Source organism: Phalacrocorax carbo, chromosome 2 (assembly GCF_963921805.1).
Source record: "Phalacrocorax carbo chromosome 2, bPhaCar2.1, whole genome shotgun sequence".
In the NCBI taxonomy this organism is placed as follows: domain Eukaryota; kingdom Metazoa; phylum Chordata; class Aves; order Suliformes; family Phalacrocoracidae; genus Phalacrocorax; species Phalacrocorax carbo.
The window spans coordinates 143,092,410-143,116,521 of NC_087514.1; the positions used below are offsets into that span (position 1 = coordinate 143,092,410).

Sequence of the window (24,112 nt, forward strand, 5' to 3'; positions counted from 1 at the left end):
CAAATTGACTGGAACACAGATAGAAAACAGTTTTGAAATTAGAAACCACCCTTTTACCCTTCAATGAGGCCTCTGTGTGTCCAGCTTAATGAATGCTGATGCAGCAGTGGAACGAAACACGCACAAAAACCCTTATGCTGCTTCTAAGGTGTGTTCCCTGCCTGCTCAGTAGATACACGAACGTGACATACCTGCTGAACTACGTATGTGAACTCAATTCCTGTTAAATAAAATGGGAAAATCTGCCCAGAGAGTTGTTTTCAGTGAGCACAAATACGCGGGGGAGTTTTTTAGGAATTTTAATATGACAAAAATGAGGCACTCCCACATTTTGGGAGAAACCGAGTTCTCTGCATCACATTATTTATGTCAACACCCAACTAGCCCCTAGGTTTATACCAGCTTTCGGAGACAGTAGGCCTGTCTGAAAGTAACAGCAAAGGAGGAAATGAGCCTGCAGCGGCAGAGAATATAAAATAGTTTTCCCACCCCTCAAGTGAGTTGCAGTACTGGCAACGACTGCTTTAACCTGTGCATACGCATGAGAATTGCTCTCATGTAAACACTACTTCCCCAAACAGATAAAAACCCCACCTTACTAGACTGCCAGTTTAGAATACTAGAAATCAACAGAGGTGTTACCAGCCAGTCTCATTATATTCTGCATAATCCAGATGTTTTGTGAACTCGCACCATGGCATCAGCATTTCTAACTCAAAGAGTTTGTATTTTGTCCTGGAACAGTGGGGAAAGACTCGGTATTGAGCCACCGTAAAGCTGCTGAGCTGTAGTCACCAGGAGCGTCACTAACCATTACCCTTGCCCTGGACTGCCACAAGTCCCTGGGATGCCCAAAGGACTTCCACGTGTAAGGCGGCAGCACACCCTCCAGCTGACAGCACAGCCAGCACAGCAGAGGGGAGAGGGCAGGAGGACAGTTAATGCCACTGCTGCCGTTCTTGTATGACGCTAACACAATGCAAATCTTACCAGTCTAGGAAAAAACTAACCCAGCATGGAAGTTTTCAGCTGGGTTTGCAAGTTACACTGGTTAAGCGATGGCGGAGCGAGCGGCAGAACAGACACAGGGAAAGGGACAGGGCTTTGGGCGAGGACTATGTGCTTTCCCAGGACGCACTGATACTTTGGCTCTGCTGTGGGACTGAATCAGATCCTGGCCCCGAGCCCACTCCCTGGCCACAGGCAGAGAAAGGGAATCCTCTAGATAAAGGGAAATCACTCTCCTACTTTTAAAGGGAAAAGCAATCCCAGAACTTCTCAGGACTAGCTTGAAATAGAGGGAAATGATAAATAAGAGTCAAGCTGTCAGGATCACAGAATCATTAAGATTGGAAAAGATGTCTAGGATCACCAAGTCCAACTGCCAACCTACACCACTGTGCCTCCTACACCATGCCCTGAAATACCACATCTACATGTTTTTTGAACACCACCAGGAACAGTGACTCCACCACCCCTCTGGGCAGCCTGTTCCAACGCCTGACCACTCTTTCAGTAAAGACATTTTTCCTAATATCCAACCTAAACCTCCCCTGATGCAGCTTGAGGCCGTTTCCTCTCATCCTATCACTTGTTACTTGGGACAAGAGACCAACACCCACCCCACTACAACCTCCCTTCAGATAGTTGCGCAGAGCCATAAGGTCTCCCCTCAGCCTCCTCTTCTCCAGGGTAAACAATCCCAGGTCCCTCAGCCGCTCCTCATAAGACTTGTGCTCTTGTGCAGAAGGTGGCAAAAGGGTTGGTTTGGGTTTTTTTCTTTTTTTTTTGTTGGTTTTGTTTGTTTTGTTTAAAGCAGGAGTCCTATAAAATTAGGTACACAACATTTTAAGCCCATTAAGGCATCTGAAACAGTCTGACAATCAATATCAAAACAGGTGGTCTTTCATATTCTAGCAGTTACTGTTTTCCACAAAATTAATCAAAATAACCTGCATCTGTATGAGAACGTTTTATTAAAAATACATATCTTGTGTTTCACATAAAAAGAGCCAACACTGTAATTAAACACAACTTAAGAAGTTGGACAGGAATTACCTGAAAAAAAGAATACAGATTCCCATAATCCCAAAGCACCCAACCTCTGACTGCATGAGCCACACATTAAAATCTTCCTGTGCTCGAGACCCCACGTGCCTGTTGCGCACAGAGCACAGCGCCCAGGAAGGAGCTGTGGGTCAGGGCAGGGGTGCTCACTGCTCCACAGCAGCTGTTCCCTGCCAGAGATACAGGTCTGTTCCCCCCAGATCCAGGGAGGCCCGTCGCTCCCCAGCCCTGCTGCCAGGCACGATGGTAACCTTAGCAAGAGAAGTGCTGGAGCAGCGCTGGGCTCGAGTGCCACAGGTTGGCCACCTCTTGCTGTAAAGAAGGAGAAATACAGCACAGCACTTCCAGTTAATTTCACTTAGGATCCAGCAGAAACTCACATTAACAGGACAGTGGAAAGAAACCCAGCCGGGCTTTGGTGATACATGACACAACAGTCTTTTTAATAAAGATGATCTTAACTGAAACCTCTGTTGGAATCCACTAATTTTTGGATCCCCACTTTTTGTAACTCAGATCCACCTCAGACTTTTGGAAAGATGCAATTTCAACTCAAGTTATCAGCTCAGGCAGCAACAAATACTGATTGAAAGGTTAGTGCATAAAAATCAAAGTCAAAATACAAAAGAGCTGTCAGACTCATCTGCTATTTAAAGTGTACAGAACAAAACACTGACTGCACTTACTCTCTACAGAAAACATCACTTTGCCAGGCTGCCTTTCTTGCTCTGGAGATGCTGAAGATTCAACTCCTTTTAAAGTCACCATGAGAGGTATTCATCATCCCTCCAAAATGATCAAAATGCTTTGTAAATTCAGGCTCAAAAAGCAGACCTGATGCTGTCTGTAAACTAACATTTACTGGCCAACTCATAACTTAAGCAAGGCACAAAGAAGAAAAGACACTGGGAGCGATGGGGAAGCAAGTGGTCGTGAAATCATGAACTAGTGGTTACCTTGCTTTGACCCGACAAAGCATCTAGGGATACCGGCACCTGAAACAGCAACAGTATCTAAGGTTGGACAACCAGAGTAACTGTAAAGCAAAGTTCCATTTTGAAGAAAAACAACCAGCTGGCTTGCAGGTCATTGTACATATTCTGACCCCATTAAAGTAATGATCTGATTAAAAGAAAAAAAAACGAAGACACTTCATCTAACATCATACCTTGTAAACCTAGCAGGGTGTTAAATCCATGCCACTTGAGAGGCCTATCTCCTCAAGCGTTCCTTATCATATAGTGTTAATTCTTCAGACTGCAGTTTAATTGAGCACTCTGTCTGAAAGGCCTGTCGCTTCTCTAACTATGCTGGGGATTTATGACAGAGATCAGTTTCTCCCTCAGCTCACCGAAGCCCATGGTCTACCAGTTAAAGCACAATGATTCCTCTTAATATACTGTTATTGCACAGATTGTAACACAAGATTTGCCCAGCACAGCATTCGCTCCTATTTCTACGCAAGGAAAAAGAAACAAATTGGCTTTCAGGACCTCAGATGAGTTTGCAGAACTGGAATTAAAGAACTCTATTTTATATTTTTTTGGCCAAGCAAATTTGTTCTGGGATTAATGAAATACAAATAACCACTAAGCTCCAGCATGCCACCAATCAAAATAACTTTCCCAACTGGAACGACATCTTAAACACAATATCTCAATTTGCCAAAATCTGAGCAAATTGAACACTTGCCTTAACTGTAATGTTCTTCAATTCAGTCATCAAACTTCCAAGTAATTTCAAAGCCCATATTGAAAAGCTTTAATCCTTCGGCCTGACCTGCTCTGCATTTTAGAAGGGAAAAAAAATTATTTAAAGACATCCCAGGTTGGGAATTTATAATCCCTCCTCATCCTCATAGAGCTACAAGGTGAAGCTCACAAGTTATTCAAAACCTCATCTTACAGAAAATAGGAATGGGAAACTTTCTCCAGTTGTGAGGTGGCAGTGTAGGAAGTAACTGGATTTTAAAATAGCTCAACTTGAAAGGTGTCAAAGAACAAGTCTGAAAAGGTTAATCAGTAATTAAATAAGCTACAGCATGGAAAGTCCAACAACCATAAAGATCAACTCTGAAAAACACACAAGCTCATTGTTACTGGTATATACATTAAAAAAAAATAATCAAGGTTTAAAAATCTCTCCCCAGGGTTATTATCCCCTTCCTAGAGAGATGTTGTTATAGCTTGTGTACAGTGTTCTAAAAGAATCTTTCATAGCCTTCAGAATTCTTCATGGTTTTCCTAATCCATTTGGCAGCGAGTGACATTTCTCTCCAGAACTGAATAATACTTTAAAGCCTACTTGAAAATCCATCTTTAAGATGGCCTTCAAATAAAATATTCAAGCTTCTATACAGAATTTTCAGACAAGTGGTTTTTGTCTTAACCACAAAATAGATCTAGTGATTTTGCTAACATATTAAAAAACAGACTAGAAATAAAATTCACAAAAAAGTTTCTAGCCTCCAGTAATTCAGAAAATGCTGTTACAGTACAGAAGAACATTATTACTTGAATCAGTTTTATTTCTTCTGGTAGCTACTTTGAAAATAAAGGGTAATTTGACACTAATTCTATTAGAGAAGTTAATGAGTGGGTAGCTCTGTGTGTGCGGCTCTGTGTGTGCAGTAGAAAACAACAAACAATGCTACAGAACTGAATTAGTCTGCCAAATACCCTCTTCAGACATCACATCTTAAGATGTGTGTGCCTGGATGAACAGGAAACTCAGTGAACTCCCTGTGCCCAGCTCCACTGCCTACATTTGGGTAATGCATGGGTGTGAGAGTCCACCTATGTAGCTCTTAAAATTGGATCAGAATCCAATAATAGCTTATCAAATAGCAAAGAGGTTCAAACATGCTTTGAACTCATTAAGCAGAAGGATGAACAGATACAATCATCAGTGTACTGTCCCAGCATTAGCAGCAATTTTGTCTGTAGTGAGCTCAGAGTTAAAAAATAAAAAAATGTTGGTCAGGAAGTAACACACAAGAATAGCAACAGCCTCAATGAACTCAGGCCTCTGTTGCTTTGCACCTTCGGAAACCTGACCTTACAAATGATTATGCTCAGTGCAAGGCAGCAGAGAGAATCAAGCCTGTGATTTTCACGGTTTGAATGAGCACAAGAACTTGGCTTCCAAGACTCTGTCTCCTTAAGATGCGTGGGTCACAACAGGAATGTCAATTTCTATGGCAGAGAGGCGAGAGCGTGCAGAATAGGGCTGAGAGGCATAGCTGTGCATGCTAGGGGCATGGGAGTAAAGGGGCTGCCAGAAAGGAGAAGGTAGGCTTTTACAAGCGCAGTACCACAGAAACAGCAGAATGGAAGTGAAAAACAGACCGCCGGCACTGGCAATGGCAATAAACACGGAGATGTCAAAGCTGAAGACAGGCTCGTATTTTCTGTTCAGATAATTGTTATAAAAAATGACCCAGACTGATGGAGTGAGACAAATGGCACACGCAAGCAGGAACAAGAGGCCAGCCACGAGATGGCAGCCCGCGCTGTTTACAAGGCATTTGGCCAATTTGATGTTTGGCACGCTGGATACAAAGGCTGTGTTACACATACCAATCAAGCAGAGAAACAGAGCTGAGACAGCAGTTAACATACTCAGTGGAAGGGCAAACTGAAGAACACGCAAATCCAGTTGATCGACAGCAGTGTACCACTGCGGGTCATATATCACACAGTCTCTGCTCCCGTCAAAGCGAGCGCACTTGATCCAGAGTCCAGTGTAAACAGTCACGTTCCTCTCATTCTTGTTGAAGGTGTACAGTCTCATTTGCCTCCAGTTTGGAAGCAGAACTGCTGCAAGGAGTCCAGCTACTGAGGCTGTTCCACTGAGGAAGGCCAGTACTGTCGCTGCATGAACATCCCGGCAGCCCATTCTTGCCCACAGAAGTTGTTTCCTGCAATTAAAAAGAAAAATTAAAAAAAAAAAAGAATCAGTAGGTAAAAGTTTACAGACACAGGACTCATTGACAGTTGACTTGTGCCTGCTTAATAAACTTGTATGGCAGCTGTCAGGCAGTAACTCTTTGGCACCTTCTTTGCCTACAACCTTACACAGAGGTAACGCTACCAAGTTCATGCTTTAATGAAACTCCGATTATTTCACAGACTTATGATTGCTCAGCTGACAGACTGCTAAATTAGCTGTGTTCAAGATCAAAAAAGAGTGCTTTAACATCCAATTCCGTACAGCCTGGCATCTTGTGTGACTGCATGGACTTTACAGAGTCCAGGTGGAGAAGGTGAATCACTGAGTGGGCATGATTTAAGAAGTTCACCTCTCCTCAACTGGCAGTTCCCTCACTTTAGCCCAGATGTAGTATCAGAGTGCGCATTCAGCCCTACCACAACGCCACGTGAGTAAAGGGGAATTGCTTTAAAACCATCATTAGACTGGACAAGGAATGCGTATGTAGGCAGTTATCCACATTTTACATCGGCCAAATTGTTGATGAGAACTGCAAGCTAATAGAGCAGGCTCTGCTCAGTAATTTACTATGATTTTTTTCCAAAACAATTCACAGTTCTTCCACAGTACTTCTCCTTTTCAAAACCAGCTGTCCAAGCACACAAAGAATTCCAGAAAACAGATGGCTTTTTAGCTTTCATATGTTCATCTTCAGAGCAATTGTTAAAGAATACTGCTTCCTTGTCAATATAACCGCTCTCTGTGTACCCAGGGCCTCTTGCCTGCAGAGGTCCTGGGAAACAGTCTCAATGATGGGTCTTAAAAAAAAAAACAACAAAACAAAAAAGACTCAATTTCAGTAATCCCTTCTCTGGGGGTTACGCTCAAAATACTTTGAAGAAGCCTAATACGTATCAGACACTGAGCATCCACCCCAGAGTGTACTTGAAGCAGGACACTAAAAATTATAGTCCCTGAAAACGGGCAAAGACTTTGAAAATTCTCACTGAGCACCATTCAGTCATAAACTCCTACTGAAATTTCTTCCAAATCATTATACTGCATTGTGCTTATTTTGTCTAAAGCCACAAAACAATTCTTTAGGTACCAGAAGTTCTACCTAATGCATAGCCAAAGAACTGAGTATCTGTACCACAGAAAGGTCACAGACATGGTTGCAACCAAAGAGGAAAGTGGATCTGATCCCCTACAATCCTACACTGCAAGCATCAAACACCCAGGGAACTTTCCAGATAAGGAATTTCCACGTATACTGGAAGCAGACTACTAGCATTACCAAGCTATACAGCTAGCCAGCATTTTATTTATAGACAAATAAATAAAGCCCAATTTGTTTTGTAAGAAAGCATTAGGCACTTTTTTACTTTTTATGCCATCTAACCCCGAAGGACTGCAACGGTACCATTTAAGTGCTGATCATACTCTTTTAAAGAAGCACTGCTGAAAAGAAATAATGACAACCACATTTATGCTAATAATGCACCTTATTCATCAAAATGATGGCATAGTTTTGCTAAGAATAGCTAAGCGTGGGCAAGCTACTGTTCTCCTAGCAGTAACCTTTTTGGAGAGTGGGTCGTTAATAGGATACTGCCTGGGCAGAGCTTCCCTTTGCCTGGATAAAACTTCCATGGAGGCAGGGCATACTCCAAGAGCTCTACAAGAAGCAGCTGGAATAAGAACAAGACTGACCGTTTTCAGAAACCCACTGTTTCTACAAATTCATTTGCAGTAGTAGATGATGAAAACCTGGGCAGAGTTAATACAGAGTGGGCAAGAACCGATGTGAGGTTTACCCATATTCTCTAATACAAGAGGGTGGAAGAAAAAATAAAAATGGGATTATTTTCCTTCCTTCTACATTATCAAAGTATAGTTATGGCAAGGACTATGCAGCCAGGACTTAGAACAGCATGGGGAAATTTATATTTTTCTACTACCTCTGCTCTACCAGTTACATGGACAGAAGACTTCAGTCTCTAGTTCATCCTACAGTTGCCAGGCATGGTTAGGCCACCCTGCCTGCCTTGTTTTTGCTGGCCACTCCTGGGAGATGCACCAAGGGTGGGTTTTTTGGGTGGGTTTTGTAGTTGGGTTTTTTTTGCATTTGTTTGTTTGGTTTGGCATTAGTTTAGCATTTTTTGAGGTGATATTTGGTTTTTGAGGTTTTTGTTTTGTTAAAAAAAAAAAATAATTAGAGTCCTTAGTTCTTCTCTTGGGGTAGGAAAGGAAAGAGATAGAAAATAGCTCACTTTCCCTCCAGAGGGTATCAAGGCAAAGTGAATTTGTAAGTTAGTTATCCATGATCCCCCCATCAGGGGAAACTTGCCCCACCCTGCAAATACTGCTAGCTTTACAGCTATAATTACAGCTTCAGTTACAGATCCCTGATTAAGACAATAATATAGATGTTGCCTTAATTAAGACGGATCCAGTGTACTTACCAGCAGCGCGTCCAAAACAAGAGAAGCCTTAGCAGCTTTTAGAAGTAGGGAAAAAGGTGTTTTGGGATCTAAGAAACAGAACAGGGAGAATCAGCATTGTATTTGTTTCATGCAATTCCAGCAACAGCATTTACACTGTAATTCAGAAATAAGGAATCTCAGATATGTTTACATTAGGCCAACTCCATCACCATTCTACAATTTCCTCTTATTTAAAAAACAAAACTCAAACTACTTTTTTCACTCCCTCAGAGCATGTTCTCTTCCTATCTGCTCATCTCTGTCTTCATACAATGTATAAGAAGGGTGCAAAACCCTTCTTACACGTGTTCCAAGACATGGAGATATTAACATCCTGAATTTTATGTTTCTAGCAAGGAAATCCATATAAAGTCATATAAAATGTTTATTTCAGATGTTAGGTTCCAGGCTGCACTTAAACAACAGGGAGGAAGGGATACAATGTTTTTTTTTAACGTCAGAGAACAAAACACAGACTCTAAACTGTTTATATACCTGTGGCTCTCTATTGGCTTCTACACAAAGGTTTGAAGGAAAAGGGAGAAAGGCAGGAAGTACTGGTGGTGATGCCTTTTCAATGGCTGTCCAGCTTTTCCAGGGGAAGAGAAAGCAGCTTCTTGTGGATTCTCTTCACACCCACTTCTGGGACCCACACCACCGAGTCCCAAGGGCCGCTCTGCAGGTCATAATAGGAAAATGGCTTTTCTGCTGGACAGCATCAGACCTACACGCAGGTCATTACGTGACTGTTAAAAGCTACAGCCTAAAGGTGAGTTTGCTGTACTAACATGTACAAGGACATAGTTTATTCTAAATGACCTATATTGAAACCTGAAATATTATAACTGTTATCTACGCATAGTCTCCTGAGGTGCAACATCAAAGAAATTCTTCTATGCAAGAGAGAGACCTTACTGCACACCCTCATGCAACTCAAATTTTTCACTAAATGAGAAAGCGAAGAGTCCTCCAACATGATTGCTATTGCATACAAATATGGAAATGCAGACACAATCAAATCAGGCATCCCACTGGATTTCCCCTGCCAAGTTAATCAACCAAGAGTGCTATGAGTAAATGCAGCAATTTGGGCAAACCAACTACCCAGAGCTGCAGACATCAGTGTCCACATGGTCAGCTGCATTTAGAGGAGAAGTTGCATGTTGTTCATGGTTCTTTTGGTTGTTTTTTTTTTTGAGTTTGGAACTCAAAAAACCAAAAAGTGTTACTGCACAGCTCGGAGAAGCTGGTTTTATTCACTAACATTTCTGAGCAATTTTCAAGCTTTCTGTGCGTTTAGCAGCACCTAAGCTAAAGAAAAGCAAAGAGATCTCCCTCTGCAGGGTCACATCCCAAAATACCAGCAAGTGCTCAGTAACAACCATAATTAAGTAGAAAATTAATACTGGCAAACAAACCTGTGAGAAACCTGGGCACAGCTCTGTGCCTAGCCCCAGAGTCATTCCCATTAAGTTATGAAAACCTGTGGCCACCAGCTGTTCTAATAAACAGATACAGAGCAGGCATGAAATAGTTGACAATATGCAACTCAGAAAGACCTCCATTTCTGCAGACATGGAGCTTCTTTTTATTTCCTCTAGCTGTTAAGCACATCTGAGTTTATTCTCTGTCACTGGAGGTGGTGTATAACTCGGGACCTCAGCCACTTCTTAACTAGCTGTCCAAGGGAAGAAAGCACATTTTGTCCAGCAGAGATAAAACCCTGTCTTGCCTTAGATTTTAGGCTCAAGCTTCTTACACCGAAAGAATTTTACAGATGTAATAGTCCAGGCTCTTATATCTGATCCCCAAGTTATGAATGCCTAATACCACTTCAGGGACATATTTTACTATGGCTCCTGTTCTAAACATCCTCGTTGCTGTAACAAGAGATGCTGGCTGAAGCTGCTTAAAAACTGGTAAACTATTAACTGCCCACAAGCTAAAGAAATGAAGCAAAGTTAAAGGCATTTACTAGAGACATAATTCAGTGATGAGTAAAGCCCTCTCTGTTCCCTTGCCACAGGCTGGGAACCACCACTATTCTGTAAGGCCCTGCAGGAGGGAGGTCACAGTAAACACAGTTCATAAACAAATGCATTCTGAAGCTATCCACAACAGTATTGTCAGTTCATAAAAATAGTTCGAGTTTTGGAGAACTGATGACCAGAAAGAGGAGACCGACACCTGTCCTCTTCTAAGACAGCTGGAAATAACTGATACAGAACCAGTGCCACCAGACAGTAGTTTTTTTTCTTCTAGAAATCAATCGCACAGTTCCAAGTTCTACAAAACTCCTATTAAAAATTAAACCCAGATGTAAAAGATTAGAATTAACATTCCTAGCTAATACGTTAGGCGTTTCAAGAAAAACTTGCAGCACGGGTAATTATTTTACCAACCCATTCGGAAAACAACAGATGACGCACAGCCGAGGCTGAAGAAAACTCATCCTCCCCCCTCCCCCCACCCCCAGGTGCCCGGCCGCCGCCGCGCAGAGGCCAGGCCCGGGCTCACCGGGAGCCTCTCCCCGCCGAACCGCACCGAACGTGCCGCACTGCGAAGCCAGATTCCAAGGGGAAAACCGGGAAGGGCCGCAGAAATCATCCCCCTCCCGCCGCCCCGGCTCAACGTTGCCTAACGGCGGCGGGCGGCCCCTCACGGCCCGGCGCCCCCCTCACCGCTCACCCTCCCGTCAGGGCGCGGACAGGAACGGCCCCATCCCGGCGGCGCTCCCCGGCCCCCGCCCGCCGGAGCAGCCTCTCTCTCCCGCTCTCCCCAAGGCCGCCGGCGGCCGCCCGGAGGGTTGTGGGGCTCGAGCCCGGCGCCGCCGCAGTGCTGGCCCAGGCCCCCGCACTACAGCTCCCAGCGTCCCCCGCGGCGGGGCGGCCCCTCCGGGCCTCCAGGCCTCGGTCGCATCCGGCCCTGCGGCGCTCGGCTCCCGACGCCACAGCCTCCGAGGAGGAAAGGCCTGCTACAACACAGGGCTTTTTCTTTCTTTTGAAAGGCAAAAGTGAGCGTGGCTGCTTGTTATGCAAACACTGTACAGCCCTGTTGAAAAGCAGTCATCGTTTTCTTCACCAATGTACCCACACCTCCATAAAAGGAAGGGATCCCAAATTTGGGATCGGAATTTATATGGTCAAGAGGACCACAGTAGGCACCAGCAGGTGTGAAAAGAACCCCAGTACACATCAGCCTTGCTTTTTCATGCTCCTACAAGTCACTTCCTTACAACCATTTATTTGTGTTTTCCTTTAGACCTTTAACAAAAAACCCCACAGTTCAGTGCCTCTCCAAATAGCAGAACTCGTTCACCTTAGAAGCACCAGACCCTGTGAAACTGCTCCATCAAAATTTCCCCATGGTACTTCTGATGTCCATGGCAAAAGATGGGGAGCGGCTGAACTTTCTCCTCTGCAGGTTATATCCCTTCTATTCATCCCATTTGGCAAAAAAAATATTCCAAGGATCAGTTGTTAAGCAGTGCTCTGAGTTGCACGTACTTCAGTTTTTACTCTGCTGAGTCAGCAGCCAGCATAAATCAGAAAACCCTGTTCTTTTCCCCACTGTGCCCTACCCAAGTGCCAAAAGAAACTCAGACAATGGGGGTGGGGGGGGAGGAGCGGAAAACTGGGCAGCAGTGGTAAAGGGAACAAAAACTAAATGGAAGGTCTGCATAGCAATGGGTTCATGTGGGTTCATGTACATACTAAAAATATTAAAATACGTTGGATCTGGCCAAGAATGCTAGCTTCTATTCATTCGTTGTTCTTCTGAAGTTCGTAGTAGTAGTAGTTTCTTTTTCCTATATTCTTCATTCTCCTGCTCTGCTTCCTCATCTACAGATTTTCTTATACATGCTTTTAGTTCCTCAATTCCTTCTCCACTATACGTAGATATAGGAATTATATCTTTGAATTCAAGTGTATTTGCAGGAATAATTTCTTCCTGTAGTAAGTGTAAGTAGTCTGAAAAATCATATTGAAAACAGTTAGTATAACCCCCAAATACTGTATCACTGCAAAGCCCATAAAATCCCATTAAATTTAGAAAATAAACTTTAATGAATTACAGTAATAAACATAACTGAAATTAATGTGGAAGTATTATTTGCTTAATTAATTGTTAAGAAAATAGCTAAAGTCTCAAAAGACAAGCACTAACATAGCAGCTTTACCTTACTTACACCCTCATGAGAAGATTCTATACCCTTCCTTTAAGATGCGAACAAAGAAATCTCAAGTTGTAGAACATGGAAGATGGGAGGTTTTAAGCCTTCCTGGTTCTTACACACTCCAGGAAATAGGATGAAATTCACCACAATGTAATAGCAAAACTGAAGCAAACCCCTACATAGCCCTGCGCAGAATTTTCCTGTGTTTTGGCTGAAGTCACATGATAAGTTGTATATACATCAGTGTCTGTCAGGGGACCTTCAGCAAGGTTTACTGTTATCCAAGATACCTGGACTGGAAATTTCTCTCCCATATCATAGTTGGGAAAGATCTCCTAGGGTATCTCTATTTTAACAAAATACCTCCCCAACAGTGAAGCCAGCACTACAAACGCATATGAACAGATCTCTAAATGCAGGAAGTGGTTTTAAAACTTATGTTCAAATAACAAATTTAATAGCGGCCTTCACTTCAGTTTCAAACAACTCCTTGCCAACACAGAGTTATCCCTGATGAAATCTTATTACTACTTTGTCAAAGGTAATTGTTGAAAGCTAATTTACCTTGAGGATTCTGTAGTTGCCTCATAAGTTCATTCAAGTTATCCTTTGCACAAGGCAAATCCATTTTATTAATGGCAAGAAGTGCAGGCTTTGTTAGAAGTTCCTCTTTGTACAGCTCCAGTTCCTTAAAAGACAAGTAAATTTGCCTTAATAAGTATCTGTAGTTTAACAAGCGCTACTTCAGTTTTACATATCCTCTCTCATTTATTTAATTGCCTAAGTAGTCTTTCATGCCTAGGCAGCTGTGAGATTGACTCCGGTGCTCAAGGTTCATGTATTAAAGCAATCTGACAGAAGAAAATAATATTCAGTGATTCAGTGACCTTTTCCTCAAACAGATATTTCAGGTAAACAGGCTGGCCTATTCTGAAACAGCCTCCTATAAAAAAAAAAAAGACAGTTTTGTTTTTGTTTTCCTGATATCCACAAACACAAAATCAATTTCAGAAAAAGCTCAGATCAATACAACATATAAGAAAATTCTTTGGAGAGTTTTCTGATTCTTAAACATCACAACCATGAATAAGCTAAAAATAAACAGCAATAGGTAAAATTCAGAAGATTAATCACTTTAAGACATAGCTAGAGAGAGAACAGCTGTTGAACTTGAAAATACATAAAATGTATTACTTTAATCAGAAGCAATGGTAAGAGATGGAAACACTGAACATCTGCAATGCTGGGGCCTGATGTCTCATCTCCATTAGGCTATGCAGTAAGGGCATCAAGGCAGTGATTTAACTATACCCACAGATTTCTACATCCTGAAATGCTACCAGACTGGGGAACTGAAAATGATGTGGCTTCCACCTTTACTTGACTGTAAGAAATATCCCATATGCTGCACAGATTAATGAAGGAACAGTTGTGCCCAACATAAAATAGAGCAGTTTCACATGGACAGTCAAAAATAAAGATTTCATCATTTTGGAGAATGCTAAGCTTGTTAACTGGCCTTATATTACAGATCCAGAAGACACACTAAACATTTGAAAGTTCTTAATCAGAACTGAGCTTCTTTCTTGGCTCGACACAAAACCACAACTGTCAATTAGGAAGATTAGAACTTACCTTTGTCAGAAGCAATATCGTTTCAAAGGCTGTTCTGTACTGAGTCTTAACAGACAGCTGAAAGCCAGAAATATCAACCTGAAAGAGTTACACAAAAACAAGCTCTGTGGTATTAAATTACGTTACAGTATCAAGGCACTCTCCATCAAATCAACTACTTTGCAGTAAAATGTCCAGGTATACGCCCTCATTCCTGGGCAAATAACAGAGGGCAACTATACACCAAAGTAACACCATCGTCAGTGGAAGCACAAACTGGTTGGCTCTGATAGTGTTTCTCAAAGGTCTGATTTTTAAATCTCTTTTTAAGGGGATCTTACAGAAAAAAAGAAAAAAAATCACCCCATGCTTTAATTATGCTTGGAACACTTCACTTCTCTAAATTAATAGGCAAATTTTAATGATAAATTATATTTAAGGATTTAATTTATCTTCAGTCGTTGGAGCTTTCCATTCCGAAAAGAGTCTTACAGCTACATTTATCACATAACATGCAAATTAAAAATTACTTCCTAAATTCCAACTACATTGCAATTAAGATGCATTTTATTTACTGCACTGCCTTTGATTTCAATAAGCTGTAAATTTTATTTAACTTACAACTAAGAGAAGCTGCTTGGTTCTTTCTACATGTTTGAGAAATTTGTGGCCCATCCCTTTGTTTGCATGCGCACCTTCAATCAGTCCTGGGAGATCAGCTACTGAAATCTAGGAAAACAGAAGTTTCAAACAAAGGATTTCCAACAAACGAAAATGGTTATTTTAAACTATCAACACATATGATCATTTTATATACGCAAAAGAACCCAGAAAAAGGAATGTCAGGAATATCTGTTTTGAGAGACCCCTTTTACAACTGTGTGTGTTCCTTGGAATTGCACAGGGGATCAGTTCTCTGGCAGTATGCATTGGCTGTTTCAATACATTTAGAATCTATTGTCAGAAGCAGATTTAAACAAAACGCTAGTATTACACAGACACTGTGCTCCTCATATTCCCTATTTGTTTATAGCTGTCTGCAAAATAGAAACCAGAGGGTAATAATACCTCGGCAGAGATCTTGCAAAACTTACCTATTACCTGAGAATAAAACAGACTCTGAAAGGCAAGAAGATTAGGCTATCACAGTTGCATAGAATTCAAACTGTCACTGGAAAAGAAAATAAACTCTGTTCCTTGTGGCCGCAGAGGATCATTATTCCAAATGCAAACCCACTTAACATTGTTTCCCTGAGCATGAGAAGCTCCAAGAATTTGTCTTCCGCTCTTCAACTGAAATGAGATTTTGATTAGTATATCAGCTTCCAAGGAGAGCCCAGCAAAAACTGCCACAATGGATAGGGATCTTGTAATTTTCTCTGCGGGTTGAAAGGGCTGTACACAGTTGTAAAGGAGAGCTGAGACAGACTGAAAAAGAGCAGAATATTAAAACCCCCAATTATCTACTCATTAACTCACAGAATGCTAAGACAGATTCTGAAGCAAAGAAGAGCAAAAGTAGGGTCTTCAAATCTAATACCCACTTAGACAGCAACTAGATTCAATTAAGCAAGCAGCTTAACTGAATTCAATTAAGTCAAGCCAGCAAACAATAAAATTTCCAGCATGCTACCTATTGCAGAAGGGGGCTTTCTGCTATGAGTGTTATGCTCCCACTTATATGTCACGCTAACTTTTTAACTATTATGCATTTCCTAAATATTTGAAGCCTTGCTTTGGAATTTTCCACTGATAGAGACACAAGAGACAGCTGGATGAACCACAGACTTGTAACTAGAAACAGGGAGAGAATAACTGAAACAGGGAGAGAATAACTAGAGATTTAGAACAGAAACATCCACTTCCTGGTATGATGTGTTTGAGTGCTGTAGTACCATCATCACCATCTTTTCCCCCAACTTTAGTTCTCTTTCAAAAAATATTTTTTACGGAGCTCACAAAGAAACTCATATCCTCTCAAAACAGCACTTGGTTCAAATATTACGGTAGGAAATGTAAATGGTTCTGCTAGTTTCCATGATCTGGTGCTGAGACATAAGACATTTTGCCATATAGTTCCTATACAGCACCCAACACTGTAGTATAAAAGCCATGAACTGCAGAAAGAGCCCAAAATAAGGGTCATTGGCTATGACCTGAAACAGACTGCAGAAAAGAAAGCCAGGAATGCAAATAGTTCTACTGCTGTGCTGGAGAAAGATACACCAGTAAGAGCAAGAGGTTCTGATTCATGGCAGGTGTTTAGTGTTTTTAAAAGGCTATAAACAATCCTGTTGTTTGCAGCACAACTTTCTAGGATAAGTTACCCTAAACTAGCAGCTAAAATGAATATACAAAAAATTACCCTTAGATGTGCGCATGTCTACAAGGAACCTGACAGACTAGACTTACTTCCTCTAATACACAGTTTTGTTAAAGGTTGTTAAATGAAGGTTTCAAGCACCGGCTACTGAGCCCCCATAAGAATATTGCTTCTGAAAATGAGAAGAGTTTTCTGTCTTTTCACATCTGAGAAGTGTGCTGTTCTGGTTAACTCATCTGAAACCCTTTTATACATTTGCCTTTTATCTTGGAAGTGATGAGTCCAGTACTGCATGTATCATATGCTTAAAAAAAAAAACCAAAACCAAAATAAAAGCACATCAAAGAAGATTCAAGCTTGAGGAATCAAAATGTTTGCTGTAACCTTACATCAACTTGGGGTCCAAAATCTATTATTAAGAGTCTCATTTAGCATTGTTTCCCCCCCCAGTGGATACTGTAGAAAGGATTCCAGGCACCACACAATTATCTGAAAACTTTACCTAAGAACCTGGGTGGAACTCAGTTCAGAAAAATTAAGGTGGTACGGCAGTAGCTCCACCAGTCTTCCAGAGCTACAGCCTACCTGAAAAGGAAGTGTGCCCAGGTACCTCACCTCTCAGGTAGTGCTTTATCCTGGCTGTTCAGGCAATCACAATCACTTCACACTATTTTAGTTTTTTATTAAATAAAAACAGACCAAACCAAAACCCAAAACCCAAACCAAACCACAAAAGGGAAGTTAAGAGTACCCAACTTAGAAAGCCAGAACAGTAAGTTACAGTAACTGGGTTATATTATTTTAATTCCCTGTCATTGACAACTGCAGATCTGCAGCTATAGGACATATTTGCCACTGTTTAAAATCCATTCCGAAAATTACTCATTCATTCCAGAGCTCTCCGTATAGCCAACTTGTAGAAAATTTGCCTCCTCTAAATAAAAATAACAGGTTAGTCTCTGAAACCATTTTTTAAAAGTCCTAAACTTAACAAGAGTATACTACTAGGACAGAGCAATCTCAATTCCATACACAAACTCACAACTCTAAGAGTATAAAGCAGGATTGGAACCACAGAAAGGAGACAAGGGAAAATTTACTGAAGTGACTTGAAATCAGCTCAATGTCATACTACTGGATTTGGCTATAAGGCTCCCTTATTACTCAATAAAAATAGTACTTTCTCCGCAACTGTCATTAAGTCCATGTAACTGCATTTTATATGTATGCATTATAGATACACATATGCAAAAACCTACAAGCTTCATTTTTCTTTCTGAAATTATGTTAAGCAACATAACTAATCATTATGTACAACTTTAACGAACAACCAGAATGAACTTTCATACCAACCTGTTTATAATCTGCATACATGATCTTTCCTAGTTCAGGCTGTATTGTTGTAACTATGACAAGGGAAAAAAAGAGGAGGGGAAGAAAACAAAATTGTTTTTAACATTTTAAAAAAATTTAATGTTACGAAACATTTAAATGTTGCAGGACTTTCTCACTTAATATTTAAATGAAACAAATATTCAGAAGCAGAAAAAAAATAAGGTAAATGGAATGTTAGGAATTACTCGAAAAGGAATAAAGAAAAAGCAAAGCGAGAGAGAACAAAATTAGACCACTCAAAAAACAGTGGTTCACCAAGTCTTGGCACTGTCTGCAGTTCTGTCCTGCCACCCCAGAAAGGGAATAGAGGAGCTAGAGAAGTCTCAGACACAAAAATAATTATCCAGACTATGGAATAGCTTCCAAATATGAAAAAATAATGAAAGGCAAAGTGAGACGGGACTCCTCCAACTGAGGGAAAAATATAAAAAGGCCGCAGAGAATCAGGAGTGGCGCAAGGAGGTTGGTAGGAATTATCAGTACTTGTGCTCTTACTTTTTAATTAAAGAATCAGGCAACTAATCCTAATTTACAGACAGAAAAATAATAAATTTTTTCCATCCATTTTTCAGTGTACAGATTCAAAACCAAAATCTTACTCTGTTGCAAGAACAGGTGGTAGCTATTTCGGAAGCATACAAGATGTTTATGCAAAGAAACTTGACGGTGCATATTCAGTAGGCTGAGGCTATTGAGAGTCTCAGATGCAACAGAATGGGCTGAAACCAAACAGACCCTGAATCAACAGGTTGAAGCACTATGAGGTTGTACACATGAAAAACTGAGGTGGTTAAAGGAACTGGACACTGAAACAGCAAGTCTCTCTTTGTAGTATTCCTTATAATTAAAAATCTGTGTAACGTATTTAGCAGGCAACACGGTTATACCCTATTCTTTATTATAAACCTGCAAACCAAGTCACAGAAAAAGACTTCTTGCTCTCATGAAATATTACTGCTCTAAAATTAAGAGTATGAACTTACATGCATAATTTGCAATCACAGGTTTGGCATGAGAAATCTTGCTTAATACGGACGATTTTCCTGCGTTTGGAAACCTAGAAGGAAAGTCAGGATTCATACACTGAATAAACACATATGTGATTCCTGTATATTTTATTACCAAATGTACTATATTACCTTAGTCAAACTCAAAGCTGTCAACTAATTTTTGCAAACTCATTTACTTAATTTGTTTTTAACAAAAGAACAACAAAACCGAGATCATTATGACATATTTTTTTAAATCAAATCTGAATAATTATTCTAAATCCATCAATGCTTCCCAAGGATGCAGGCAGGACAGTTATGTAAATACACATGTAATAGATTTAAGGGAAATTTTTCAAATTCACTCAGATGGAAACACAGTGTAAGCATCCAGGCCTACTTGAATTCAGTCTTCACATGCGATAGCTAATTTTGTAAATTATGTTTACATTCTAAACACCTGTCATGCAAATGCATCTTAATCTTAAAATTTACAGTCTTTTGGTATACAAATCATGGTATACAAATCATGGTAATGAAACATTCTACAACTTAAGAATCAGTGGGATGTATGCTACAGTTTAGCTAAAGTAGCAAAGCGTATGTAGACTCTGTAACTACATATACAAGGCGGGGAGGCAGGAAAAGCGAGAAACTTTGTGTATATAGACACACACATGCACAGTTTATGTATGTTTTTAAGGCAAGAAATTGTATGAGAGATCCTGAAATAAGGACTAACCTGCTTTGTTACCAAGTAAACAAAAAAGAATACCAGTGAAGCCCTAGGAGCTGGTCTGTGCAGACCTGACTGTTATAAACTTTTCCCTTTGCATGGGATAGCTATACCTGCATACTACAACAAAAACGTTCCTCAAGGGATATGGTAGCTTTTACACAAGCTTCTTCACAGAATGCATCTACCATTGAAATGGAAACCTAAGTTAAAACTGCAGTTATAACACATACATATTTTAAAAATTAATCTGAATGCTGTAAAAGATGTAATAGCTGTGATCCATGTCAAACGTGAAGCTAATGCTGACAGAGGACAGACTATAGTCCTTATTCGTAGCACCTGCTCCATACGGGAGACCACACAAGACTTGTGTTCCAGTCAAATTCACAGGCAGTTATTCAGCTCAATGCTTCAGTGCAGTCATGATCAAAGCAAACTGTGTCCACAGGCAACTGAACGTGGGTCACAAGATACAAAGGCATGTGTCACAGACAACTGTATACTCTCCACTTGAATACAAGCAGAATCATGACCTGTTAACAGGGACAACTAATAACATGAGCTAACGAAAAACAAGACTAGTAGTACATTAAGGGGCTTTATAAAGAAGCTGTATACGGGGCTTTCTTAAAAAAGAAAGAGATATGATGACTCCTGTTATAACAGGAAAACTACTGAGGGTAGTTTTCAACATCAGAGCGCTTTAAAGGTGCCTTAAAGACATTCTGGAAGGTTACTCTGGTCATCTCCTCAAGTGAGTATTTTACTTCTACTGAGGTACAATATGCTCTTTGAAGTTTAAATTGCAACTTACACTACACATCACAACCTGTACCCAAACCTGATGGGCCTTTCTCAAGTCTGTTTTTTACCTGATCTAATGGCAAACTACTTGCAAATCTACTGAAGTAAAAATAACAAACACAGATCAAAGAACAACCACAAACTATCAGAGGCTGATTCATACTCTCAACAAGAAAATAATATGCTCCTCTAATTAGTTGATGATTCTTTTTATCCGTTTTAAAGGGAAACTCAGCTAATATACAAGCCAAAATGCAAGACTAAAGAAGCACTGGTGTCATGAAACTCCTATATTTTCATACACGCTAACACAAAAAAAAATTTCCTATTGTGTAATTACTGGAGACCACTTGGAAAATATATAACTTTATATAAATCTGATATTAACAGAATTATTTCTGATAAGCAAAAAAAAGCAAAATGTAGGCAGAAAACCATGCTATCTTCAAGTTTCCATTCTTTAATGGTATATAGCAATCGGACTATTTCCACCTCAAACCCATCATCATTTTATGTTTCCGATGGTTTTATTAATAAGGACCACAGGGCGGGAGGGGGCGCAGTAGCAGATGCCGAGTAGAGCAATACTTTTACAGTTGTAGTTTGTTGAAAGCTTTCTCCAAATAAAAATATATTTACATGCACTGTTATAAAGCAGCAACACTGAAATGCAAGTCCTACCGTTCTAGTTCGTAATTACTTCCTTCCAGCATTCCAAGTCGTTTATTTGGGAGAGTAGGCTATGCAGCCTTTGCAATTCTCTTTAAAACTACTACTGAAAGGATCTACTTGTGCCAGTACCATAAAGCCGAAGATGCAATATGGACAGTGTTCTTGGCTTTGTTTTGCACCTCCTGCTTACTTCATAAATATTAGCTAATAGTATTTTGATAATAACTGCAATTGCTAAGTTTAATTATATTAATAATTATATATTACTCTGATTTATGAAGCCCTCCACCCACAAAAGCATAACCAATACTTCCCAAATTAATCCTCCAAACTTTCAAATTTCTTTGGAATCCCATTTGAAATCTACAACAGTTTTCTAGTATCCGTTCTCAAACAACAGTACTTACCCAACTAAGCCAACATCTGCTATAAGTTTCAAATCAAGGCGAACAATTCGCGTCTGACCTTTGCAGGGCACAAAGTTTGTGGCCAAAGAGCCTCCAAGACCTCCGCGAGCTGCTAGGAACCTCTCTCCCTCTGCATTAAGCTCCCCTGAAAATACATATACTCATGAAAAAGCACAGTCCCCTGCAGTAGTTCAGTTGTGATTTTCCACTTAAATCTACCTTCAATGAAAAGACAACTTAATATACACTTCCTTGCAAGAGCTGTGCAGTCAGGGTCATGGTATTTTCCCTTCTTTGGAAGCAAATGAAAGCAATCACACCCAGTGTTCCCCTCTGTCATACAGTTCGTCACTTCAAGAAAAGTGCTAAGTACAGGCAGGCAAAGTATGGCCAAGATGGTAGTTCTGAAGCCTCCAATACTCGAAGGCAAGGAAAAATCTGCACTGATCGTTGTCTTTTAAGCAATGTCATAATTCAGTAAAGTTATAGGGACACTTACCTGAGTTTATGGACACATAATTTATGTAATGTCATTAATGATTCTGTGGAGGATCAGTATGGCTTCCAGTCTTTAACGCTTGTTTGCAAGGCCGACTTTCTTTCTGCTGCATACAGTGATACAAACTAACTACCGCTAAGCTCTGGAAGGGGTCCTTGCTTTTCCAACAATTTATACAGTGTATTTTTTGTCAATTCTTTGTCCAAACAAAGGAAAACACACACATATTTTGTGAGATGTGTAACCTTAACACATCTTAGTGTTAGAATTCTGCTAGATGCTATCAATAAATATGACAGTATCTACTAGGGACATTAAAACAAAGCAAAAGTCTTACCAATCTGCTTGCCATCATCACAAAGAACTGAAATTCCCAGAGGCACATGAACTTCACAATCTTTTCCTTTTTCACCTTTTAATGCTTTAACACTGGGAGAAATTAAACCAGGCTTAGCAACTTAAGCTGACATTTTCCTTTCTGGAAAAGATGTATATAACAACTTTCACCAAACAGACTCTCACCTGCTGTTGGCTCCCATTCCAGCCACAAATCGCTTCTTGGGATATCTGTCCCTAATGTTCTTTAAGGTAGTTTTTTCTCGGGCGACGAACCAGACATCGCCACCTCTCCCTCCTTCCCCACCCAGGCGGGGATAACCCATTCCACCAGTTCCTCCTCTCACGTAGAGCCGTAAGGCGTCTATGAAGTTGCCATACTAACAAAACAACGGTTTCGTATCAGCATTTCGTTCTGTTTATATTTCGTTTCGTAGAAATGTGAGTGAAGCTGCTCGGATAGAACTTTTCTCTGACGGCAATTATGAAAGTTCAGAACAGTCAGGTAACTCTCCAAAATAGATTTCAATAAGAGTTTGGCGCTTCCCCCACGCCCGCGAAGCCTCACGGCGGGCCCTCCCGGCCTGCCGAGCCCCACGCAGAGGGACGGGGCGAGGCGGGCCCCGGCACCCACGGAGCCACGCGTGGGTCCGGAGGACGCCTCACAGCGCGCCCTGCCCGCCGCCCCGCCTCCGCCCCGGCCCCGGCAGGCCTCCCGCCCGCAGGCCGCTTCCCAGAACCGACGCCTGGGGCCGCGCCTGCGAAGCGCCCGGAGCCGCGGCTCAGCCCGGGGGAAGGGAGCGGGCGTTCGCCTGGGGCGCGCCCGCTGGGCGACTGGCCAGCCCGCCCCGGAGAGGCCGCGGGAGCGGGGCCGCGGCTTCCCACCAGCCCCTCCCGCCTCCCGAGCCCTGCCTGCGTGGGACCGCAGGCACGCATGGCCCATCCCCGCCGCGCCTCGGGCCGGGCCGGGCCGGGCGCACTGACCTGCCGCAACACTGCCCGGCCGCACCGCACCATGATGGAACCCGCCGCCTCAGCCCAGGCCCGGCGGCGGCGGCGGCAGGAGGGGCGGCACCGTGTGCCCACAGGTGCGCATGCGCGGCCAGTCCCGCCGTCGGCGGTGGCGGCCGCTCGCCCGCGGCCTCCTCCAGCGGCGGCCTTGGCCGCGGGGCGCTCCCGCTGGAGCCGCTGGTCCCTCAGGCAGCGGGCCTGAGGTGCCGCAGCGTGTCGGCTCCTCGCTCCCGCCCTCCCCGTCCCCGAAGCCCCTCAAGCCGAGAGGCGCGGAGGCGTTCCGGGCCGAGGTGCGCGCAGGGACGCCTGAGGGCAGAGCGAGGCCCCGGCTGCCGGAGCGGCGAGGCTTTGGGCGACATCCACAGCCTCCAGCGGCGCGTTCTCCCTGGAAGCCGCAGCCGATGGGATACGGCATCTGCTCTTGGTTTTGCCCATGCGGTTGGACCCTTTGAAGCCTGTTGGTGATGTTGCTGTTGTGCTCTTCCTCGAGAAGTTGGGACCTGACCTTTCAAGGAGGCTAATTTTCAGGATAAGGATGATCGTGTTGAAAGTGCACGGCTTTAATAAGGCTTTGCGTTTCTTAAATGGTCACAAATGAGAAATTGTTCTGTAAATCGTGACATTAGTAAGGTCAGAATGGTAAAAGTGGTGAAAAAATACCCC

General features: G+C 42.0%; 2 protein-coding genes across 5 annotated transcripts; both read right to left on the reverse strand.

The window, feature by feature from the left end:
- Positions 1-1,957: 1,957 nt before the first annotated feature.
- Positions 1,958-11,347, reverse strand: CLDN12 (claudin 12). 4 transcript variants are annotated; one of them, XM_064444656.1, is made up of 4 exons: positions 11,172-11,347; positions 8,979-9,159; positions 8,463-8,530; positions 1,958-5,986 (listed from the first exon to the last, which is right to left on the reverse strand). In XM_064444656.1, exon 4 carries the CDS (start codon positions 5,962-5,964, stop codon positions 5,227-5,229), a length of 738 nt encoding a protein of 245 aa, XP_064300726.1. In that variant the 5' UTR covers positions 5,965-5,986; positions 8,463-8,530; positions 8,979-9,159; positions 11,172-11,347; the 3' UTR covers positions 1,958-5,226. The 4 variants fall into 4 exon arrangements, with proteins under 4 accessions (XP_064300726.1, XP_064300725.1, XP_064300728.1 ...); XM_064444655.1 differs by lacking the exon at positions 8,979-9,159; XM_064444658.1 differs by lacking the exons at positions 8,979-9,159; positions 11,172-11,347 and adding an exon at positions 11,028-11,161.
- A 363-nt stretch (positions 11,348-11,710) lies between these two features.
- On the reverse strand, positions 11,711-23,536 carry GTPBP10 (GTP binding protein 10). The gene is made up of 10 exons (XM_064444654.1): positions 23,423-23,536; positions 22,625-22,818; positions 22,440-22,531; positions 21,604-21,748; positions 18,976-19,049; positions 17,951-18,003; positions 14,896-15,003; positions 14,296-14,373; positions 13,225-13,348; positions 11,711-12,454 (listed from the first exon to the last, which is right to left on the reverse strand). The coding sequence occupies exons 1-10, from the start codon at positions 23,453-23,455 to the stop codon at positions 12,234-12,236; spliced, it is 1,122 nt and encodes a 373-aa protein (XP_064300724.1). The 5' UTR covers positions 23,456-23,536; the 3' UTR covers positions 11,711-12,233.
- Between the last annotated feature and the right edge of the window lie 576 nt (positions 23,537-24,112).